At 36.5% G+C, this 23,516-nt stretch overlaps 1 protein-coding gene across 3 annotated transcripts; it reads left to right on the top strand.

The window, feature by feature from the left end:
• The first annotated feature begins 1,425 nt into the window (after positions 1-1,425).
• On the top strand, positions 1,426-22,271 carry LOC149845479 (uncharacterized). 3 transcript variants are annotated; one of them, XM_089995774.1, is made up of 5 exons: positions 1,426-1,512; positions 1,722-1,833; positions 1,945-1,990; positions 19,263-21,300; positions 21,855-22,271. In XM_089995774.1, exons 4-5 carry the CDS (start codon positions 19,315-19,317, stop codon positions 22,017-22,019), a joined length of 2,151 nt encoding a protein of 716 aa, XP_089851900.1. In that variant the 5' UTR covers positions 1,426-1,512; positions 1,722-1,833; positions 1,945-1,990; positions 19,263-19,314; the 3' UTR covers positions 22,020-22,271. The 3 variants fall into 3 exon arrangements, with proteins under 3 accessions (XP_089851900.1, XP_089851898.1, XP_089851897.1); XM_089995772.1 differs by lacking the exons at positions 1,426-1,512; positions 1,945-1,990 and having other exon boundaries at positions 1,725-1,833; XM_089995771.1 differs by lacking the exon at positions 1,426-1,512 and having other exon boundaries at positions 1,814-1,990.
• The last annotated feature ends 1,245 nt before the right edge of the window (positions 22,272-23,516 follow it).

Below are 23,516 nucleotides of genomic sequence, written 5' to 3'. Positions count from 1 at the left end.
TGACACCTAACTTTTTATATTTAAATCCGAATTGTATTGCAACCGATCACCATATCCCATCATTATCATCATGATTGAGCTTTGTCTCATTTGCATGAGTCCAGGCTTTACAATTTCTGTTATCTTCACTTTTTTTTTTTTTGATAATCAAGCTGTCAACAATTCTTTCAATTCAAAGTAATGCACTGCAATTAGGGTTGTCAACGGGGCCAATTTACCTACCCCTAGGATCCAGATATGGTGATAAATAAGAAGACCCAATTAAGAGCTGAAGGTCCGATTAATACATGAATCTGGGTATAGTTTGTGAAATTTTATGCTAGACCAAGGCCTGGCCCGATTTTTTATCAAGACATGCAATTTTTCAATGTAAAAATGATAAAAAGAAATTATTTTATGGGGTATGGGGTTTGGTTCATATGGTTCTTTTCGGGTTCGGGGACGGTTTCTCTTATGGTGGGTCCGATTAGACTCGAGTTTGAACTGGATACTTTACTTGTAGCCAGGTTTAGTACCCGACCCGTTGACACCCCCTAACTACAACTTGAGAGCGATGAGCAAAATCAACCTTTCCCAGCCCAAAGGGGTTTGGCGTAGTAGAAGAGGGGGACCTTGGCAGATATTGGCTGCTAGACAGGTGGTTAGGGTTTCATTCTTATTGGGGTCAGTCCCTTGTATTACAAAGAGCAAGAGTGTTATGTTATGCCCCTTACTCATGCAGAAGCAAGGTAAACTCCCTTGCTCCATGAGTTTGCACCGTCAAGAAAGCTAAGTATAGCCAGCACAACTAAGTCTTTAATCTCGAGGATGGGTTCCTCATTTTTTAAAGAACAAAAATTACCTTCCCCAAAATTATGTATCGATGCTTTAACATCAACTTACCGATTCCAATTACAAAGGGTCGCTTATATGGTTTAAAGCTCGTAGTTAAGGACGTCTCTTTCTTTCTCCTCCTGTAAGCACTCTTTTCTGCAATGCTAAGCAAGAGAGTCCTTGGGGATGGGAGGAATGCCCATGGAGTTTTACATTGCTGAAACAACGGACCAAAACCTTCAAACAAAGACACACAAACAAGTGGGCTCATGGTCAAAGAACCCAAAAGATTCAACACTGGACATCTCTGGATACGGTCAGGCCACGAAACCCAAAAAAGAAGGGCAGTTTGCGTAAACATTCCATGCACTCTGAGGGTGTGTTGGTGATAAAAGCATTAAATCTCCAAATGAAAGAAGGAAAAGATCTGATTTGTGTGTCATTCTGTGGTAGTGAAAAGAGTTTTTTAAGTAAAAGGGTTTGAACTTTGAACTTTGAACTTTGTTTGAAATGGAACTGGAGTGAGAGAGAGAGAGAGAGGTGGGGAAACGTCTTAGTCAGTTGCAGTGGTGGACAAAAATGCTAGTGTTTTGACGGAGGAGGGAGAGAAGAGGGTGGTCCGTTTTTTCTTTCCCAGTTGGTTTGTGGAGTTGTACCGTATTCGGGTAGCTCGTGAAGGTGGTCTCTCTGTTGGTGGAGGTAAAAATGGAGGAGTTTTTTAACCTACACATGGCTGACCTCATCCTTCATTTCTGTTCTTCTTTCTCCTTCCTCCATTTCTGTTCTTCTTTCTCCTTCCTCCATTTCTGGCAGTTTTCGCTACCACCCACCTTTTCTCTTGGCCTAAAATATGGGTTAGAGTGTTGGGATTTGCGTGTTATCTTATTTTTTTTTATCTTTGTTTGAAGGGTATAATGGTTGTGATGTTGGTGGTGGTTTTCGGGGTCTGCGTGAGTTGAGAAATTTGATGTTGGTTACGCTTTGCTTGTGAGAGGGAGGAAGGTGGGGGAGCGGTTCTTGGTGAGTTTTTCTGTGTCGTTTTCGGTTTTGTGATGGAAAACATGGGGCTTTTCTATATTTTTTCATGGAATTATGATGTTTAGTTGATGTTGGTGGTTTTGGAATTCATAGAGATCGAGGAACTTGAATTCGAGTGCGCTGGAATTTTGAAGAGAAGGTGGGAAAGAGTTTTTTGGGATGTTTCATGTTTGTTTTCATTTCACCTTTTTATCTCTTTCTTATCTTAGAAAATATTAGTTGGATTTCCTTGCTCTTCTGTTCTCTACATAACATAGAAGTTCTTGTTCATTTGTTAATTTTCGTACTTGGAGGGAAGGACTTGCTTTTTAACTGTATATTGTTAATTTTAGATTCTTGTTAACCCTGGGGAGAATTGCTTAGTTTTAGAGCACTGATAGTTTTGTATTTGCTTTTTTTTTTCCATTGAGTAATTGATTCGAGAACAATTGATATGTGAAATTAAGCCTAATAATCTTGCTTGGTAAGCGTGATTCCTTTTAGGAAATAGACGAGAGAAGGAGATGAACTTTGGTGAATGGGAAAATAACAGGGTAAGATGAACATGTTCTTTGAATGGTATCTAGTAACTCATCCGCTGTTGAATGTTGCGTATGTGTCTTGAAGCATGTTAATAGTGGAAGTAATCTTATTCACTGCTCTTCTTGGTTTTTATGCTGCGTGGTGGGACTAGGCGCTTGCTACCAACCATGGAATTAATTAACTAAGTATGCAGTGTATACCTAAGAATTAATAAGTTCAAATGCATGTTGCAATTCAAGGGCGTGCTTGGTGGTAGAAATGAATGCAGAAGCTCCTTGGCTGGAGGGTCAGCACATAATTGATACTCTGGTTCAATCTGTTTTTAAAACCTGCAAGTAATGTGTCAACTGTCAATGTCTTGACCACTAAATGAATGACTGCTTGATTTAATGGAGGCTTAAATGAAACCATTTGCATGCCTGATTCCAGGTAAGATCACTGGTATCCATCAAGAAGATTAGTGACATTCATATTCCTCCCCTTTAAGAGCTTTTATTTTCTAGAAGATGCCTTTACATTCACGGAGAAGCATGGTGAAAGTCCTTATTCATTTTAATCTTGAACAGAGCTTTTGGTTCATTTCCATGCTGAAGTTCATTCAGTGGTATAGGCTGCTAATTATCTAGAATCTATGTTACTTGGACACTGACATGGGTGTTGGTGTCGAACAGGAGAAGAAGTGTCAGACATGGCGGATCTTAAAAAAGACACTTGGACACAACAATATATATATATATATATATATATATATATATATATATATATATATATATATAAAGAGGCAAACAAAACCATAAAATATAAAATACACATTCTTTTCCCATTTGTAATTTGATCATTGATAATTTACAGTTTTATGAACATGTAAGATTGTAAAGCAAGGTTGTAAGTAATGTATCGTTACCCGTATCGGTCGGGCCCAAAGTTAGATATGTATCGTAGCTTATCGTAAAAAATCATAAATTTTTAATTTTTTTTCAAAAATTCTAAAAAATCAAGAAAAATCAGAAAAATTTAGCAAAAAAGTCTTAAAAATCATAACACATGAAACAATGATGAATTGCACAGATACAACTATAAAATCACATATGAATGCTTGGTGGTAGAAATGAATGCAGAAGCTCCTTGCCTGGAGGGTCAGCACATAATTGATACTCTAGTTCAATCTGTTTTTAAAACCTGCAAGTAATGGGTCAACTGTCAATGTCTTGACCACTAAATGAATGACTCCTTGATTTAATGGAGGCTTAAATGAAACCATTTACATGCCTGATTCTGGGTAAGGTCACTGGTATCCATCAACAAGATTAGTGACATTCATATTCCTCTCCTTTAAGAGCTTTTATTTTCTAGAAGATGCATTTACATTCACGGAGAAGCATGGTGGAAGTCCTTTTTCAGTTTAATCTTGAACTGAGTTTTTGGTTCATTTCCATGCTGAAGTTCATTGAGTGGTATAGGCTGCTAATTATCTAGAATCTGTTACTTGGACACTGACACAGATGTCAGTGTCAAACACAAGAAGAAATGTCAGCTTAAAAAACTAGATACTTGGACACAACAATATATATATAAGAGATTTAAAGAATTATGCAAACAAAACCGTAAAATATAAAATACACATTCTTTTACCATTTGTAATTTGATCATTGATAATTTACAGTTTTATGAACATGTAAGATTGTAAGCAAGGTTGTAAGTAGTGTAGCGTTACTCGTATCGGTCGGGCCCAAAGTTAGATATGTATCGTAGCATATCATAAAAAATCATATTTTTTTTAAATATTTTTCAAAATTCTAAAAAATCAAGAAAAAAAAAATCATAACACATGAAACAACGATGAATTGCACAAGATACAATTATAAAATCACATATGAAACATTTATGTATCTATGAGCTGCATAAGACATCATCAAATATTAAATAATATAGATAATATTGCATGCATATCTCACAAGAACAATGCAAAATATTAAATATCTTTAGAACATGCCACAAGACTCATACTTTCATATTACATAAAAAAACAAAATAACCAAGTTTACGAACACTTTAAGTGTTAAATAACCAAGTTTTTGAAAATATAACTTCAATCATCATTATCATTATCTTCTTCTTCTCCTCCTGATGTTATGCTAGGGGCTATAGGATCAGAAGTAGGGAGCTCATCTTCGTCATACACATCCTCTGAAGGCTACACATACCCCATTTTTTGCCTTACTCATCTTTTTTTTTCTTGTCTTTTTTCTCTCAGACCAGTGAGTAATTGTTGGCATTGTCATTTCACAACATCCGACAAATCCCTTAACATGCAAGGGGAAACATTGTGATGTGTCATGGTTAAATTATGCTTCAACTGAGATATACTACCCGAAACAATATGATGACAATAGTTGCACTCAATTTTCAATCATTTTTCATACTACTTGAGTGCCCCATTGTCATGTCGGATAATTTGATGCCATCTTCTCAAAAACAATTCAATGGGAAACAAAAAATACAGATACCTTAGCCCACTCCCTTGAGTGAAAAAAAAATGATAAAAATGCACTCTTACATGAGAAATCCACAAAAGCCCTCTCCCCTGCGCACAAATCGGCCCCCAAATCGCTCACGCCTATTAGGGTGTGTGGGTTCTCCTCTAAAGGCCTCTACATAAATGAGAGAATGGGCCCTACGGAGGTCTTTAAAATCCAAAATTAAAAAAGTCAGGTTTCACTCATTTTAAAGTGTGTCGAACACGTATTGTACGATACACTATGTATCATACAATACTGTACGATATAGGATTGTATCGTACTATATAGTTGATATGGATACGATACACACTTGTATCGCTATATGAGTGTGTATGGTATCGAGTTAGACCATAGTTATGATACGTGTAGTACAATATGGTACAATACTTACAACATTGATTCTAAGTACAAAAAGTCAAAAACAAAATATCAAGATTAATAGGAGTGTCAATGCATGGTGGATACTTCTTAGATAAGTTTTTTCCACACCCTAGAATAGTCGACACTTCCTTGTTTAACAAGTATTTATAAAGCTGGACACCCTTGTCCTTTATGCAAGAAACTGGACACTACTTGGACACACCACAATTTCAGGTGTCAGGCACCCGACATGCATGTCCAAATTTTTGGATACTTCTAATTTTAAAAACGGTGTGTCAGTGCTGTGTCTAGGAGTGTCGGTGTCGGGAAGTGTTTGATACCAACACTTCAACTTAGGTGAAGTGTCCATGTAACATAGTCTAGATTATAACACATGGATTGGTGACAGTGACTAAGCAACAAGGGTCCATTTCCATATCGCACCTTGATGATACCTACAAGAAAATGATGCAAAATTAAAATAAATTATTATGCCTCATAGCATTTAAATAATTTAAAATAGGATTTACTTATAAAATAAACTAAACCCAGTAAGTGGGTCACACTTAGTGTTCTTTGGCTCTGAATAAAATGAGTTTGAAATGAGTAATCTATGTCATATAGGTGCAGATACGGGTGCGTGTGCGGCAATGTATCACTTTAAAAAAACTTGGGTGCGGGGGTGCAGGGAGGGTGTATATATATATACATACTTTAACAGTTTTAAGTTAGCATTACTAATGAAATAAAAATAATTATCCATAAATTCATGTAATAAATTAAATTAACTATGAAGTACAAGTCTAAGTCAAGCATATTGCATATCAATCAAACAAGTCAAACAAAAAAGAAGCAAATTATGCTAACAAAAGAAGTAATCAATGCATAATTCATAAAACTAAAACATGGATTATGAAGATGATGTAATTTCTTTCCCTTTGTTCGCGAGTCCTTTCCTTTTATCTGCCATTTCTGTCCTTAAAACAAAAAAAAAACATCTCATTAAAATAAAATTCATAAAAATAGCTAGCTAAATTTAGAATAAAATTATAGAACCCAACCCAAACTTGGATTCGGTTCTGCTGAACCCATGTTGGGTTCAGATTCTGCCGAACCCAGGCTCAAGCTGTGGTTTGGTTCTACTGAACCCAGGTTTGTTGAACCCACTTCTGGGTTCAGCTTCTGTTGAACCCAGGCTTGGGTTCAGCAAAGCCGAACCCAACCTTGGGTTTCGCCCTTGCGACAATGAGGTGAGGAGGAGAAGGAAGAAAGAGCGAGAGAGGAGGAGGAGAAGGAAGAAGAAGAAGAAAGAGAGAGAGAGAGAGAGAGAGAGAGAGAGAGAGAGAGAGAAGAAGAAGAAGAAGAAGAAGAAGAAGAAGAAGAAGAAGAAGAAGAAGAAGAAGAAGAAGAAGAAGAAAGAGAGGGGGCGGAAAAGGAGAAAGAAGAAGATAGGAGAGAGAGAAAGGCTTACCGGTGTCGCTGCAGAAGAGGAGGAGAACCGATGTCGCCGTCACTACCGTAGGAAGATGAGGAGGGGGAGTGGGGACAAGAGGCGAAGGAGGGGTCGAGAAAGGGGGGGGGGGGGTTACGTAATTGTGCCTCCCCCCTCCCCCTGTTAGAAAATAATACATATATGTATATATTTGAATATATATATATATATATATATATATATATATATATATATATATATATATATATATATATATATATATATGCACTCTTTGTAATACAAGAGTATTATATGTATAAGTATACGTATATAAATACATATTTAAAGTATATACGTATATTCTTGTAATTTTTATTTTCTTATTTCTATAATTTCTCATTTTATTTATTTTTATTTTTCACTTTTTGTTCCCTTTCTGTATACAATCAGTAGTTGACTGTGTACAGTGTACAACAGTTAGCCACTGACTGTGTACACAGTCCGTCAAATAAGAGTCGTTGGGCTGATTCCCAACAGCTTTAATTAGAGCTGTTGGGAATAGCCCAACGACTCTTTCAAAGTGTAATGTATTATAAATAAGGGCAATGAGCCCATTGTAATAGTAAATTAAAGAAATGGTTTTATCTTCTCATAGCAATAACACAGTGCATTTGAAGCACTTGTTCTTTCTTGTGGTGTAAAGCTTTTTATGTTATTTTGTGTTGGCATATGTTTTGAATATCAAGTTATTTGTAAACTTGATTGTGTGTAAGACTTTTCACATGGTATCAGAGCTTGATGCATGATCAACCATGCATTGGTGGGTTGCCTCGAAAAGCGTGCTTATTCTCCTTCGTGAAAAGACGTGCGTGCTTCTTGTAATGGGTCAAGGGATCCAGACCTGTAATCATGCTATTTTATTAATGGCATGTATGTAATTTATTATTATTGTAATAGGGGTATTTTAGTACCCTAAAATTTGTATTAGTGTGTGCATATAAGTGAATAAGAACAACATCCGATCCCTGTGAGTGGAATCGGGTTTTCTCTGCAGCTCCTTCTCTCTCTCTGTTCCTCACCCTTCACGCATGGATGAACTCGGGTTTTACAAAACTAACATGGTATCAGAGCCACGCTAGAGTTGGATCTGGGATTGATTTCAAAGGTATGTCTAAAAGGATCTGAATCTCATCGTTTTACTCTTCCAAGTCATCAATTTTTTTTTTCTCAATATTCTTTCTATCTGCCTTCTCATCTCGATCTTGATCAGTTCTGATTAAAATCAGATCTGATCAAGTTTCTTCTTTGTCAAAACCGAATCGGTCTTGGTATCTCAATCTTGATTAGTTCTGATTAAAATCAGATCTGATCGAGTTTCTTTTCTGATAAAACTGAATCGGTCTCGGTCTTGGTATCTCGATTTTAGTATTCTCATTTTTTTTCATCATCATCTTGATCAGATCTGATCAGATTAGATCTGATCAGATTCAGTTCTGATCATGATTCTGGGTTGCCTTCTTAATCTTTAATTTGGTTCTAATCTATCTTGTTGATCAGTTTCGATCAGAGTGTGATCTAATCACGTAATCGGTTGTCCATTAATCTCGCCATATTCCTCCTTGACCAGATCTGATCAGATTCAGATCTGGATTCTCCTTCTCTTTGACACCTTCATTACTTTCATTCTTTTCAGTCTTGAAAGGCATTATATCAATATCGGATATATTTTTCTACCCATATGTTCTTTCAGGTTTTCGTATTCAGTGATTAATTTTTTATTCATTTATGAAAATCAGAGATCTGATCGGAATTCAATATTTAGTTTTAAATTAGATATCGGATTTAAATTAGATATTGAATCAGTTTTTTTCTTAATCTTTGTCTAGTGTCCCTTACATAGCCCGATATAGTCCTCTCTGCAAAAAAAAAAAGGTTGCAGGAATTGTAGATGGGCTGTGTGCTGGACACATTCTTATTATTGTGAAACATGGATCCATTTCCTACTCAGTCTGGTATTTCTTTAAGCTTCCTCAGTCAACTCGTGTCTGAAAAATTAAACAATTCTAACTTCTTGACTTGGAAGAGGCAAATCATTCCTTTCATTAGGAGTCAGGATCTTTCTGGACACCTGGATGGATCTGTTCTAGTTCCTTAAGAGTTCATATCACGAGAAGAAAGGGACAGTAAAGGAGCATCTACCACAGTATATGTTAGAAATCCTGAATTTGTAGCTTGGATGAAAAGAGACCAGGCGCTAGTTGCTTATATTACATTTACATTGTCACAAGAGGTGCTTATGGCAATTCCAGATGACTGTACTGCCATGCAACTTTGGGACATACTTGTTCAGACATATTCACAGGTTTCGCAGGCCAGGATTGTGTTTCTTAAAAGAGAGTTTCAAATGTTAAGAAAGGATTCCATGACTATCATGGAGTACTTGAACAAAATGAAGATCATCACAGATCAACTAGCAGTTGTTGGGTGTGCAGTGACTGATAAAGATTTGGTACAACAAACTCTGAGTGGATTGGGGCCTGACTACCATATGATTGTTACTTCCTTATTATGTTTACCTGAGCTGCCTAACTTTAAAGACCTGCGTGCAAAATTACTTCAATATGAGATGAACTTAAAGGGATTTTCTGCAGAATCATCTATGAATACAGGGACACAAGACGTTCTTGCTACATGGATAGCTTATGAACGAGGACGAAAAAGTTATGATGTTAAGGAAAAGGAAGGACAAGGAAGAAGTGGACAAGGAGGCCGTGGACTATTGCTTACACCCAACATATATACCAATCCACAGCGACAGAGGCCAATTCTTACTTGTTTTCTGTGTAATAAAAATGGGCACATCAAAGCTAACTGTTGGTTCAATCCCCTAAATAAAGGAAAATCAACACAGACTGAAGCAAAGAGAGGTACAAACAATACAAGGGCCAACGGAGAAGTAAAGGAGTTATTATTATCAGCTTTAGCAGGATTAAATCTGAAACAGAATGAGCAAGGTACTTGGTACGTGGACTCTGGGGCAGCGACTCACGTTATTGGTGATGCTGGTAAGCTCCTAAACCTTGTTCCTTACATTGGTAGAAGTAGTATAGTTACTGGGGATGGATCCTACCATTCTATCTCTCATATTGGAAACTCCGTTATACCTATGTCAAAGTCCTCTCTCAACCTTTCAAAGGTTCTTTATGCCCCTAACATCAAGAAAAACATTGTTTCCGTTTCTTAACTTGTTGATGATATCAATGCCTCAGTTGAATTTACTCTCTCTTCTGTTCTTGTCAAGGATCTCTGCACGAATGAGACGTTCGCTAAAGGAAAACGGCAATGCAATATTTATGTTTTCCAAGAAGACCCTTCGGCTCGTGTTCGTTCTGTAGACCCAAACTTGAAGCTCTCCTCATCGTCGTCCTCTGAGATTCCTACATGTGTCTTTAGTGTTTCTGAAATCAATAAGCTAAATCTTTGGCATGGTAGTCTAGGTCATTGCAATAGTAGTTTCATTGAGAAGCTTGTCTCAAATAACCTCCTTCCCAAGTCAAGTTTAGGAATAAATGTTAATGACAACAAATGTTCTAGTTGTCTCTTATATAAGAGTCATGTTTTACCCTTTCATTCTATCAATAAAAGAGCTTCAAGACCTTTTGAGATTATCTGTTCTGATGTTTGAGGGACTGCCTCAATTGCTTCTATATCTGGAACTAGATATTATCTTATATTTGTTGATAGTTATTCTCGTTATACTTGGATTTTCTTCATAAAACACAAATCTGAGACTTTCAAGTTGTTCCAAAATTTTCATTCTTTTGTCAAGAATCAATTTTCTGAAAACATTCTTTGTTTTCAATGTGATGAAGGAGGTGAATTCTCTTCCATTGACTTTACTAACTTTCTTCAAAGTAATGGGATAAGGAGAATGGTGTCTTGCCCTCACACACCTCAGTATAATGGGATTGTTGAAAGGAAGCATCGCCATATTGTTGAGAGTGCGATGAGCATGATGCATGATAGTAATCTTCCGATTACTTTATGGACAAAAGCTTTTCATTCCGCAGTCCATGTGATAAATCGATTGCCCATGACTATTTTGGAAAACAAGTCTCCTTACTTTTCTCTATTTGAAGTTCATCCCAACTACCATGATTTGCGCGTGTTTGGTTGTTTATGTTATATTCATATTGATAGATCAATGAGACATAAGTTTCAGGACAAAGCCTTGAAGTGCAGGTTCGTGGGCTATGCCGATGACTATAAAGGATGCAGGCGCTATGACCCCATGAGCAAGCGCATCAAAATATCAAGAAATGTTATCTTGATGAATTGAATTTTGATTGTCGATGCATTAGTCCTTCAGAATCAAATTTCAGAGTTGAGGTTTATTATCCTTGGTTGAATTCTGAACTTTTCTCCGACACTAGTGATGTTTGTTCGTCAGATTGTGCTCAAAAGGATAAGGAATCTATGCTTGCTGATGAGATGATTGTACAAGAGAGTGCAGAGCCATCTTTAGATCCCAAAAGGTATAAAGGTCTTGTTTACACCCGACGAGGAAGAGAGGCGCCCACTATTGTTAATCAAGAAATTGATACATCCTCTACATCCACTTCTACCTTTGATGCTATAAGATCCACTCGTTCTCGTCATCCGATAGAAAGATGGGTCAGTTATGAAAATTTCTCACTGGATTTTCAACTTTTTCTAACAACTTTGAGGAAGATGAACCCACAACGTTTTCTCAAGCATCAAATTCTAGAAGATGGATTGAAGCAATGAATGAAGAAATGGAAGCTTTATATGAATGTGGTATGTGGGATGTTGTATCGAGACCACCTGACAGAAATGTAGTTGGGTCGAAATGGGTGTACAAAAAAAGTATAAACCGGATGAGACTATAGAACGGTACAAGGCGAGGCTTGTAGCCAAAGGATTTACACAGGAGCAAGGATAGGATTATGATGAGACTTTTAGTCCAGTGGTGAAAATGGGGACAATCAAAGTCATACTTTCTTTAGCTATTGAACATCAATGGACTATTAGTCAACTTGATGTGAAAAATGCTTTTCTCTATGAAAATATGAAGGAGGAAGTATACATGGAGCAACCCACTGGTTATACAGAAGGCAATCCTACAAAATACGTATGCAGATTAAAAATGGCGATATACGGATTGAAGCAGGCATCCCGTTCTTGGTTTGATAGTTTCTCTCTTGAAATACAAAAATCTGGTTTTAGGAGATCTCTCCTTGACCATTCCTTGTTTATATTCAAGAACCAAGACATAGTTACTCTGCTGTTGATATATGTAGATGATATTATCATCACTGGTAATTCCAATGAGCATATTGAGGAGGTCAAACATCTCTTGAATCAGAGATTCAAAATGAAGGACCTTGGTAAATTACGATACTTCCTTGGAGTTGAAGTCGACAGTACCCCTGAAAAAATGACTCTCACTCAACATAAGTATACTATTGATGTCCTCAATAAGGCAGGTATGAAAGATTGCAAGCCCTTGGGAACTCCTAGTGTTCTTAACTCAGTTCTCAAGATAGAGATCCATATGAGAATCCCACACAATATCGTAGCATAGTGGGCATGTTACAATACCTCACTTTCACTCGACCCGATATTGTTTACTCTGTAAATCAGGTATCTCAGTTTATGCATGCTCCATGTGAAGGGCATATGGAAGCAGCTAAACGGATACTTCGGTACCTGAAGGAAACTGTTGGGGATGATCTTTTGTATAAGAGAAAGACAAATGAACAAAATGCACATGAGATTACTGTCTATACTGATGCAGACTGGGCGGGAGATCCAGATGAACGTAAATCAATATCCGACTATTGTGTGTTTGTTGGGATGAATTTGGTTTCCTGGAGTAGCAAGAAACAAAAGGTTGTTGCTAGATCAAGTACAGAAGCCGAATATAGATCAATGGCAGCCGCTACTGCTGAAGCTACTTGGATTAGGCACTTACTGACAGAAGTGGGAGAGTCTATCTCTCGATCTCTTCTTTTATGTGACAACCAAAGTGCCATCAATATGTCATTTAATCCCATCTATCACAGTAGTGCCAAACATATTGAAATAGATCAGCATTTTGTGAGACAAAAAGTAGAAGAGAAGGAGATTGAGCCCGAATTTGTACGAACTACAAATCAAGTGGCTGATATATTTACAAAAGGATTGACAAAAGACAGATTTTGGATGTTAAAAGGCAAGTTGTTCATGGTTCAAAACCATACACAACTTGAGGGAGGGTGAAAAGATGTGCGTGCTTCTTGTAATGGGTCACGGGTCAGGGGATCCAGACTCGTAATCATGCTATTTCATTAATGACATGTATGTAATTTATTACTGTTGTAATAGGGGTATTTTAGTACCCTAAAATTTGTATTAGTGTGTGCATATAAATGAATAAGAACAACAACCAATCCCTGTGAGTGGAATCGGGTTTTCTCTGCAGCTCATTCTCTCTCTGTTCCTCACCCTTCACGCGTGGATGAACTCGGGTTTTACAAAACTAACACTTTATGTTGGTGATTAGTTTTTCTCTTCTAATTCATTATGGGTGAATTTTTTCCACACAATACAAGCAACTCCAACTTTATTCTGCCATTCAAACTTGAAGGAAACAACTATAACATTTGGGCGGGACACTTGGAGACATTTATCAAGGGTCAAGGTTTGTAGGGATTCGTAAGAGGTACTATTTTTGAACCTACTCCCAAAATTACATTTGGTGAAAATGGGATTGAGACTAGTCTTGACGAAAAAAACAAAGCCATGGAAGAATATTACAAGAAATTGGATGAATGGGAAATGAAAAATGCAAAAATTCTTTCATGGATGCTAAGTGGAGAGACAAAAATTGCCTCAAACCTATTGTGCTAAAAAAAGGCAAATGAAGCATGAGAATATCTTAGAGGTATGTTTACCGAAAAAGATATGATCCACAAGTATTAACTCCAAGAAAAAGTTAGAAATATCAAACAAGGAGATAAAAATGTAAGAGATTACTTTATGGAGTTATCTTTCATATGGACCCAACTTGCCCAAATTGAACCCAAATGAGAAGGTAAGTGTATAGAAATGCGAAGAGTTCAAGTTGAAGAAGATAGATCCTTCGCTTTTCTCTATGGTTTGAGACCCGAGTTTGAACAAACAAGGGCCTCTTGCTATCATCTTCGTCTCCTTCTCCTATTCATGAGATTCTCACTAAACTTAGTAGAGAAAAAACTAGACTAAATATGAATAAAAATATTAGTGTGCTTGCTACATCTAGTAATGGTCAAGAAGAGAATTGCGCACTTGCCGCATCAAAACCAGGGCATCATATCAAGTCATATAAACCTCCTCATTTTAGCAAGAATAGGGGAGAATAAAAAATCATTTGCCATAACTGTAATGAACCTGGTCATATTAGGCCTCAATGTCCTAGATACAAATATAGGCCTCAAGAAAAACGTGTTGCCGCTGCACCATCAAAACAAGATGAGGATACTCTGAATCTTAAAGACCTCACCAAATCATTATCTCAACTAATGGAAGCATTGCAACCAATACTCAAATGATCTACTTCAGGAGCGGCCATTGCATCATCTTCTACTCCTGGTATGTGCTCTTGGCTTCTTGATTCAGGAGCTTCTTTTCACATGACGCCACATAAGTCTATATTATCCGAATGTCAACATAATTTGAATGCATCTTTTGTTTCCACTGCCGATGGCACTGCCTTGAAAATAACGGGTGTTGAAACTTTTAAAAATGATTTGTCAAAACATAACAAATTTTACATTCCAAAAATAAGACTTGTACCAAAACTTCATCTTAACCTACTTTCAGGGTCTCAAATTTCGGATCATGGATATGATGTCATTTTCTCATCAAGTAAATGTTGGGTGCAGGATCGCCAGTTCGGGAAATTGATTGGGGAATGTTCTAGGCAAGGAGATCTTTATTATATGGATTTTCTTTGTATTCCAAAGGAATCATTTTGTAACACTTCCCAAACAAAAGACATAAGGACTTGGCATTATAGACTTGGGCATCCAAATATGAGGAAATTAAATTTTGTACCGGTTATCAAAAATCTTTGTAAATATAATTTTGAATGTAAAGAATGTTTACTCTGTAAAATGACAGCCTTGCCTTATGGTGAAAGAACTTTTTACTTTTCACTGCCTTTTGAATTAGTTCATTCGGATGTATGGGGTCCTGCTCCTGTTGCTTCTAAAGGAGGATTCTCCTACTACGTTGTGTTTATTGATGACTTCACTAAATATTGTTGGATTTACTTTCTTAAGTTTAAATCAGATGTATTTACAACCTTCAAAACATTCCATAACATGATTAAAAATCTATTTGAAAGTAAGATCAAAATTCTCAGAACTGACTTTGGAGGAGAATATTTGTCGGATGAGTTTAAACAATTTTTAGAAAATGAAGGAATTTCACATAAAAAGTCATGTCCTAGAACCCCACAACAAAAACGAAAATTCAGAAAGAAAACACAGACATATTATGGAAACTACAAGGACCCTTCTTATTGCTAGAAATGTTCCTGAATTTTTTTGGGCTGAAGCTGCATTAACCGCAGTATATCTCATAAACAGAATGTCTTCAAAAACTTTGTCAAATGAGATTCCTTTAGAAAAATTATTCAAATATCAACCTGACTATCAAAGACCGAGAATCTTTTGTTGTAAATATTATGTTTTAAATGATAAAGTAGATAAACTATCCTCTAAGGCTATCCCCTGTGTGTTCATTGGTTACTCTGAAACACAAAAAAGATTTAAATGCTATGATATAAAAAATGATAAACTTCTTGTCTCAAGAAATGTTAATTTTGTTGAAAATGAAAGTGGATTTGAAGGAAACACGTCACAAGACATAAATTATGATTATTCTTTCTTGTTTAAACTGTTGTCTAATGATGAAAATAGTTACGTAGAATCTCCTATTGAAGATAAAACAACAGTTGAACTAATAGTATACACTAGAAGAAATCAAAATGCAACCAATGAAAGTGTAAATCAAAGTAACAATGAAGCATTAGAAATTCCTTCAGAACAAATCACCATTCGTAGATCTGAACGAACCTCAAGAATTTTAAATAAATTTGTGTCTTATGACTCATTCTCTCCTAGACATAGAGCATGTCTTATAGCTATTTTCATATTTTGAGCCCTCATGTTACAATGAAGCAAACAATTTACCTGAATGGATAAAAGCTATCCATATAGAATTAGACGCTCTTAAAGAAGCTAACACTTGGAAAATTCTAAATTTACCCATTGGAAAGAAGACCATAAGATGTAGATGGGTTTTTAAAGTAAAAACTAAAAGTGATGGATCATTGGAAAGGCATAAAGCCAGGCTAGTTGCCAAAGGATATTCTTAAGAATATGGAGTGGATTACGAAGATACTTCTGCTCCTATTGTCAAGATTACCATTGTTCGAATGCTTGTAGTTATTTCAGCTATTAAAAATTGGAATATATTTCAAATGGATGTTAAAAATGCCTTTTTGAATGAGAATCTTAATGAGGCAGTATACACAGATGTTCCACCTAGATTGATAATTCTTTCAGGTAAAGTACTTAAATTAAAAAAAGCACTGTATGGTCTCAAACAAGCACCTAAGGCTTGATTTGATACTTTTAACAATGTTATTGCAAGATATGGTTTTAAACCATGTTATACTGATACAACTTTATTTATCAAGAATTCTTCAGCAAGTATTATAATTTTACTTTTATATGTTGATGATATGTTGATTACAGGGAGTGGCAAAGAAGAAATCAAGAAAGTAAAACAGTTTTTAAAAAATTCTTCTGAAATGACAGGTCTTGGGTTCCTAACATACTTTCTTGGTATAGAAGTATCCTACTCTAACAGAGGGTACATATTGTCATAAACAAAGATTACTTCAGATATTATTGACAGGTCAGGACTATCAGATGATAAAGTTGTTGACACCCCAGAGACTCTTGGAATGAAGATGCGAGCCGATGATGGAGTTCCTTTAGACAATCCAACTCCCTTCAGACAACTCGTGGGATCTCTTATGTATTTGAGTATTACACGACCAGACATAGCTCATGTTGTACATATAGCCAGTCAATTTCAAGACGCTCCAACATCAACTCATATGAGTGCAGTGATGAGAATTATCAATATATTAGAAGCACAATAAATAAGAGAGTTTTTCTATCATCTTCTTCCTCCTTAGATTTTATTGCATATTCTGATGCTGATTAGGAAGGAGATCCAAATAATAGACACTCAACAACTGGTTTTTGTGTGTTTCTAGGTGAATCATTGATTTCATGGAGGTGCAAGAAACAACAAAAAGTGTCACTATTATCTAAAGAAGCTGAATATAGAGCAATGACAACTACTACCATAGAAATCGTGTCGCTCCAACAACTAATTTCAGGTATACGAATTCATCTTCAGAATCCTACAAGATTATGCTGTGACGACAAGAACTCCATATACATTGCTCGAAATCATACGTTTCATAAAAGAATCAAGCATATAGAGATGGATTCTCATTTTGTTCGTGAAGAATATTTAAAGAAGACTATTGATATTCCCTACGTGACATCAGAATATCAACTTGCGGATTTCTTCACCAAGGCACTGTGCTCACCAAGATTCAACTTTTTTCTTGACAAACTTTCTGTGATTTCACCATAAGTTTGAGGGAGACTGTTAGAAAATAATACATATATGTATATACTTGAATATATATATATATATATATATATAAATACATATTTAAAGTATATACGTATATTCTTGTCATTTTTATTTTCTTATTTCTGTAATTTCTTATTTTATTTTTCACTTTTTGTTCCCTTTTTGTACACAGTACAATGTACAACAGTCAGCTACTGACTGTGTACACAGTCCGTCAAATAAGAGTCGTTGGGCTGATTCCCAACAGCTCTAATTAGAGCCGTTGGGAATAGCCCAACGACTCTTTCAAAGTGTAACGTATTATAAATAAGGGCAATGAGCCCATTGTAATAGTGAATTAATGAAAGGGTTTTATCCCCTCATAGCAATAACACACTGCATTTGAAGCACTTGTTCTTTCTTATGGTGTGAAGTTTTTTATGCTATTTTGTGTTGGCGTATGTTTTGAATATCAAGTTATTTGGAAACTTGATTGTGTGTAAGACTTTTCACCCCCCCCCCCCCCAAAAAAAAAAAAAAAACACACACACACACGCACACACACGATTTTGTGTTTTTTTTTACTACGAACCGAAATGGACTCGGTCATAGTTGATCGAGTCCATTTCTGAATAATTATAACCTTGGGTGCAAGTTGACCGCACCCGGTGTGGCTGATGCTTATGGTAGCTACACCGGGTGCCGCACCCGCGTCGCTTCATGTCGATGCTGGTGTGGCGACCCTAAGGAATAGTCCATGTGACACAGGGTATATTTCCCATGAATAAAAACATGGAAATCATCAAATATTCTTACCCATGGCTTGAGGCTTAAGCTTTCTAAAACTCACTTTTAATGGGCAAGAAAGTGAGTTGCTGCTTCATAAAAGACGAGCAATTGCCTCGTTGAACTTATCATACTTTAGTGACCAATTGCACAATATTGCTACATGAAGGACTTAACTATTAAACACAGATTTGCATGAGGGACTTGATAGCTAAACAGAAAGCTTTCTAGGAAAATGTGGTTAACTTGACAGAGCCCAAATCATTAGAACTTGGAAATGAGATCTATACTTGACTGGTTAAACAATTAGACTGGGAGTCTAGAACTAAACCGTAGTTCTTGAGTTCACTGACCCATTATATTTTAATTGTTCACCAGTAAGATTTTTATTCTTGATGTCCTTATAGTTGTGTTCTTTATTGATCTCTTTGATGTGTGTTTCATTCCAGAGGGATTATTTCTTAAAAATAGCTGTGCATTTATATCCATCAGTAAATTTCACTCTGACACATCCTAAGCAATTGTAAAAATATGGTATATCTGCATTTTCAGTCATCGTATGAAACCATCAAGTTTACCAATTGAAATTCTAGTTCAAGTTTGACATTCTCCATGCTCTGCTCTTGCTAAACAAGTTGGATTAGTACATTCAGGAGTCCATCAATGCTGGTAGCCACGACTTGCTTGCTTAGGATAATCTGAACTGCCAATTTATGCTGGTTTTGAGACTGATACAGAGCTGAAAAGCATGGATTTGTGGTTCTCGGCTGAGTGGTATATGCATGTATAATTGTATATGGTGCATATCCATATTCCTTCTGTTAACCCCTTCCAATTTATGCTGTTTTGAGGCCGATGCAGAGCTGAAAAACATGGATTTGTGGTTCTCGGAATGAGTGGTATATGCATGCATAATTGTATATGGTGCATATCCATATTCCTTCTGTTAACCCCTTCCAATGAATTGATCCCTGACCAAGTAGTTAGAACAGCAATAGAAAATTCTGCAGCCTTCTGATGATAATTTAATGAATGCAAGTAATGACAGAATAATTTGAATATCAAGATCATGTGGTCCTGTGCAGGTTGAAACAATCTAGACAAGCGGATGCAGCTTCTATATTTTCATTTGACACAATGATTTTTAATGCCATGGATACAGAAGAGACTTTTGCAGATGCTCATGAATGTTTCTCTGACGAGAGCTGTTCATCACAATCCTGCCTGAATACTGATGTGAGATTAGCTAGACATGATGGATTGGACTTGGATGTACAGGACTTGGGCAAAGTGCTAGAGAGGGAACCACAAGAACCCACATCTTCTGAACCATGCTGTAGCTCATACCAGATTGACACCACTCTATTCTATAGATTCCATGAAGAAAATGTCCAAGGGGAGTCTGCAGCAGTCTTTATAGAAGGTGATCCTCAAGAGCAACAGAGCTCTTGTAAGAATATGCAGGGAGCTAGTAATGGAAATATCCGAGAAGGATGCCTTCTGAACCAGTTTGTTGGGGAACATAGATTCCCTGATTGTATGAACTCCGTGGGATATGAAGATCTTGCCGATTGTAGTTGCTCAGTTTCAGAAGGAACTAGGGTTTTGGACTATGTAACAGTCACTGCTCCTTTAAACATTATATGCAGAGCTTCAATATCATTGAAGGATCCGGTTAAGGTCAAAACCAAGATGGAGCTTCTTTTTGGGAGTTCCAAACTTCAAAAGAAAAGAACAAAAACTGCTGATGACTTGAACAACCTTATAATTCAGAATATGAGAGTAGCTGATTCAGAAAGTAGCTATAATCTTCAGAAGAACATAACAATCAGCCCAGTTGGACAATGGGTTATCAATGCTATTAATGGAAACAGAAAGATGTTGAGCATTTTAAGAAGTCCATTGTTCATTCAATTTACTGATCAAGTTAAAAGTATTGTCCCAGATGGATTGAGATCTATTGAGAGTAGGGAAGCAAGTTGCTCAGGTTCTGATAGCTTTCCTGTTGGGCTCTGTGGTACTTCATCACATGCACAAGAGGCAGAATCAGTGGGAAACCTCAGATGTGATTCAGATATATCCAGGCCAGAATTTTCAGATGATATAATTTTCTCTTGCTCAAGTTCTAAAACAACATATTCATATCAATCCAGTTTGGCCTCCTGTCCGACCATTTCTAGAGGAGTGCTTCAATGTATTTGGGAAGGTGGAGTCCCTCATTTTATGTTTTCCTTGGATGATCAGGGAAAGGTTTATGTAGCCAATCCATGGAGGATTGAGTCTTCAGAAGATAAAGCTCTAGACTGGATGTATTTATTCTGTATAAAGGCCAGCGGTCAAGAGAAGCAAATCAATGGTGTTGGTTGTGTTTCTGATGTTGTTGGTAAGATGAAAGTGTCAAGCTCTCTTTCACTTGATTGTGATAACCCAAATCAGTTGAAGTTTATTGAGACAGAATATGTTTTATTTGGTGTAACTGAGAATCATAGTGAACAGTTGGAGCAAGGGATGGCACGTGTAAACCCAATTCTTAAGAAGACTAAGGGGATGCAGAAGATGGTATCAGATATTTTTAAGGCATCATACTCATCTAAGCAAAGAACTGTTACTAAGTTGGCTCCATCCAGCTCCAATTGTAAGGACCTTTGCCAGAGGTACCCTTGTACACAAGCAAACTTCAATAATTCGAGTGTGGAGAACCTCTTGATGGAACGTCTGATACCCAACCTTGAGCTGTCTGCCATGGTGGTGAAAGGCTGTCTAGACCGGAAGAGTAGCCAAGAGTCGTCTATTGATGGTTGGGGCCTGAAATTTCTAAGGAAGAGGGAGGTTGCAGACTCAAACTTCTCTTCTAACGGGAAAGAATCTGTTCAAATAAGTAAAGGCAAGTCTATTGCCAATATGACTGTTCTAGTCCCTGAAGACTTTCATGGTGGGCCACTATCCAGAAATGGTGGACCATCAAGCCTTATTGAGAGATGGAGATCTGGTGGTCGCTGTGATTGTGATGGATGGGATATTGGCTGTCCTCTCAAAGTATTTGATGACCGGTCGTGTAATGACACAGACGTGGCTCAAGCTGAGTCCGAGGAAGAATGTAAATCATTTGATCTATTTGTTAAGGTAACCGTTCATTTTCTGTTCAAATTTATTTCAGCATCATGCAGGAATAAGTTGATTCTTCAGAAATACACTCTGAATAGTTCAATCTGCCCTTTGAACTTTATTCTTAGTCTGTTTGGTAGTTTTTAGCTTTCTAAAAGGGATGACACCTAATCATATATGAGTTACAAAATTCCATGAACAAACACTGAATTATTTGTAGAAATACACAAATCTAATCATCAAATTTTTTCTCTGCAATTCATGTCGAGACTGGAAGCTGGATAAAATATAGAAATTCAAAAGTGAAATCTAAGTTTTTTGTGTAATGGAATTTGGATCTGTTATAAGCATATACATGAAGCTTTCATGATAAATTGATGTTAGTAGCTTTTGACACTATGCAAAGTATTTCAGGAGCCATCTTATATGTTGAGGTTTCTCATAAGAAAAGGGTTATGCACTTTTTCCGTTATCGATGTCTATGGTACTATTTTGAGGGGTAAAGTTCTTTTTTGAAAATTAACGTTTTAGTTGAATAATTCATTGATTGTTACCCACTAAATGATCTTCAGGGTACCAAGAAAGATTCACCAGTCCTGAAAATGGTAAACATACATGAAGGCTTGTATTTTGTTCACTTTCAATCGACATTGTCAGCTCTGCAATCCTTCTCAATTGGAGTGGCCATAATCCACAGCCAGAGTCCATCTCTCTTCTCTAAGATGTACAATAAATGACCTGACAATCATCAAAGGATTGAGCATCTATTTAAAATATCCTCTGATTTTTGCCAGATAAAGTCATGCCTTGAGAGTATGTATGAGACAACTTGATATTCACTTCCTTTTCTGCATCCGGAATCTGTGTGTCGAACTAAGTGGTGCATCACTTTCAATGGAGTGTGGCTGCTAACAACAGATGGTAGGCTTGGGGAAGCCAGCTACTGCCATTGGATTTTTGAGAAAATGTGCTAATATTTGAGACTAAAATTTCCTTATTGTCTTCACTTAGAGAGAGAGGAAAACAGAGATGCCTTGGCTAACAAAAGGTTTGATTTCTGATGTCCTGTCTTCGTAGTTCCATAGGATTTATTTAATATGGGACTCATGCAGGTCAGTGAGCTAAATGTTGCATGTATAGAAGGCAGCTGCTTTAGTTTTTTCTGAGTGTATATCATTGTACCTGTAGAATTGTAGTCGCTTTAAACCATCTGTATGTATTTATATTCAACCTATAAAGTGAAACCCAGGATTATATAATGAATGATATATGCTATTTGCCTCACCAGACTTCAAAGATAGTGTTAAACTATCTTCTGATTGCATGTATGCTTTAGACCTATGTCACATGGATGCTTCAATTTGCACCCGTGTCCCCTTGTATACTATTTGTAATGGGAAACTGCATAAAATGGCATATATCGTGTCCTTTTGGGTGTGTCTGTGATGTAGCTTTATACTGCATTTCTAGGGAAAGTATTTACTTACCCTCCTAAGAAACCCCGTAGTTGAAACTCAGAGAGAGGTAGTTTTGACTAAATCTGGCCTCATGGCCAAGATAATAGTGATCGACTTTGGATCATATTTTTTCGATGTATAAATATGATCTTCAATATCCACATCAAAGCATGTTATAGAGGGTGTTTAGGGAATGGAGATATACTTTATGATCATAGTCCATAAAACCAATTTTTGTAGCCAAGCTTAAAGATAAGTGGCTCTTTATAAGAACGTATTTTATTAGTTTAAGTGATAAAAAATGTTTATTTTATTAGATGTATTTCTTTAAAGTCGTGTACCCATTATGATAGAGAGTGTCCATTGACATACGTCTATTCATTGTCAATTTAAGTGAAATAGATTATTTTGGAGAACATAACTAGGACTTGTTTAGCAAAATCGAGTTGGTTCGTTGTGTTCAATCCTTGTAGGGATGAGTGCAACTTGTGTTCAGATACAAGTGGTTCGGCTCAATGTTGTTAGAATCGAACGAATCGACCTGAATCAGGCGATTCTAATTCACCGATTTTCTTCCTTTTTTTATACTAATTATAATATTTATTCACTCTCTGATTGTTTAGGCAGTAAACAGATTTTGGAATTTGATTAGGCCCTATAAGTCGTAGTGTACATTATTTCTGTATTTTCATAATTTTTCCTGATTTTTTAAAATCATAAGACAAATAACATGGATTGGTTGGAGTTGCACTCTTACTTGGTGAAAATTTTGATTTT

This window comes from Nuphar pumila, chromosome 2 (assembly GCF_984573655.1).
Source record: "Nuphar pumila chromosome 2, dmNupPumi1.hap1.1, whole genome shotgun sequence".
Taxonomy (NCBI): domain Eukaryota; kingdom Viridiplantae; phylum Streptophyta; class Magnoliopsida; order Nymphaeales; family Nymphaeaceae; genus Nuphar; species Nuphar pumila.
Note: the sequence above shows the minus strand (reverse complement) of the source record. Positions and strands in the feature narration are given on the sequence as shown.

Bases quoted from the DNA above. Each gene is read 5' to 3' on its own strand.
- LOC149845479 (XM_089995771.1), top strand. From the start codon at position 1,920: ATGTTGGTGGTTTTGGAATTCATAGAGATCGAGGAACTTGAATTCGAG. The intron at 1,991-19,262 runs GTGGGAAAGAGT...GGTCCTGTGCAG, and splicing joins GCTGGAATTTTGAAGAGAAG to GTTGAAACAATCTAGACAAG. The intron at 21,301-21,854 runs GTAACCGTTCAT...AATGATCTTCAG, and splicing joins CATTTGATCTATTTGTTAAG to GGTACCAAGAAAGATTCACC.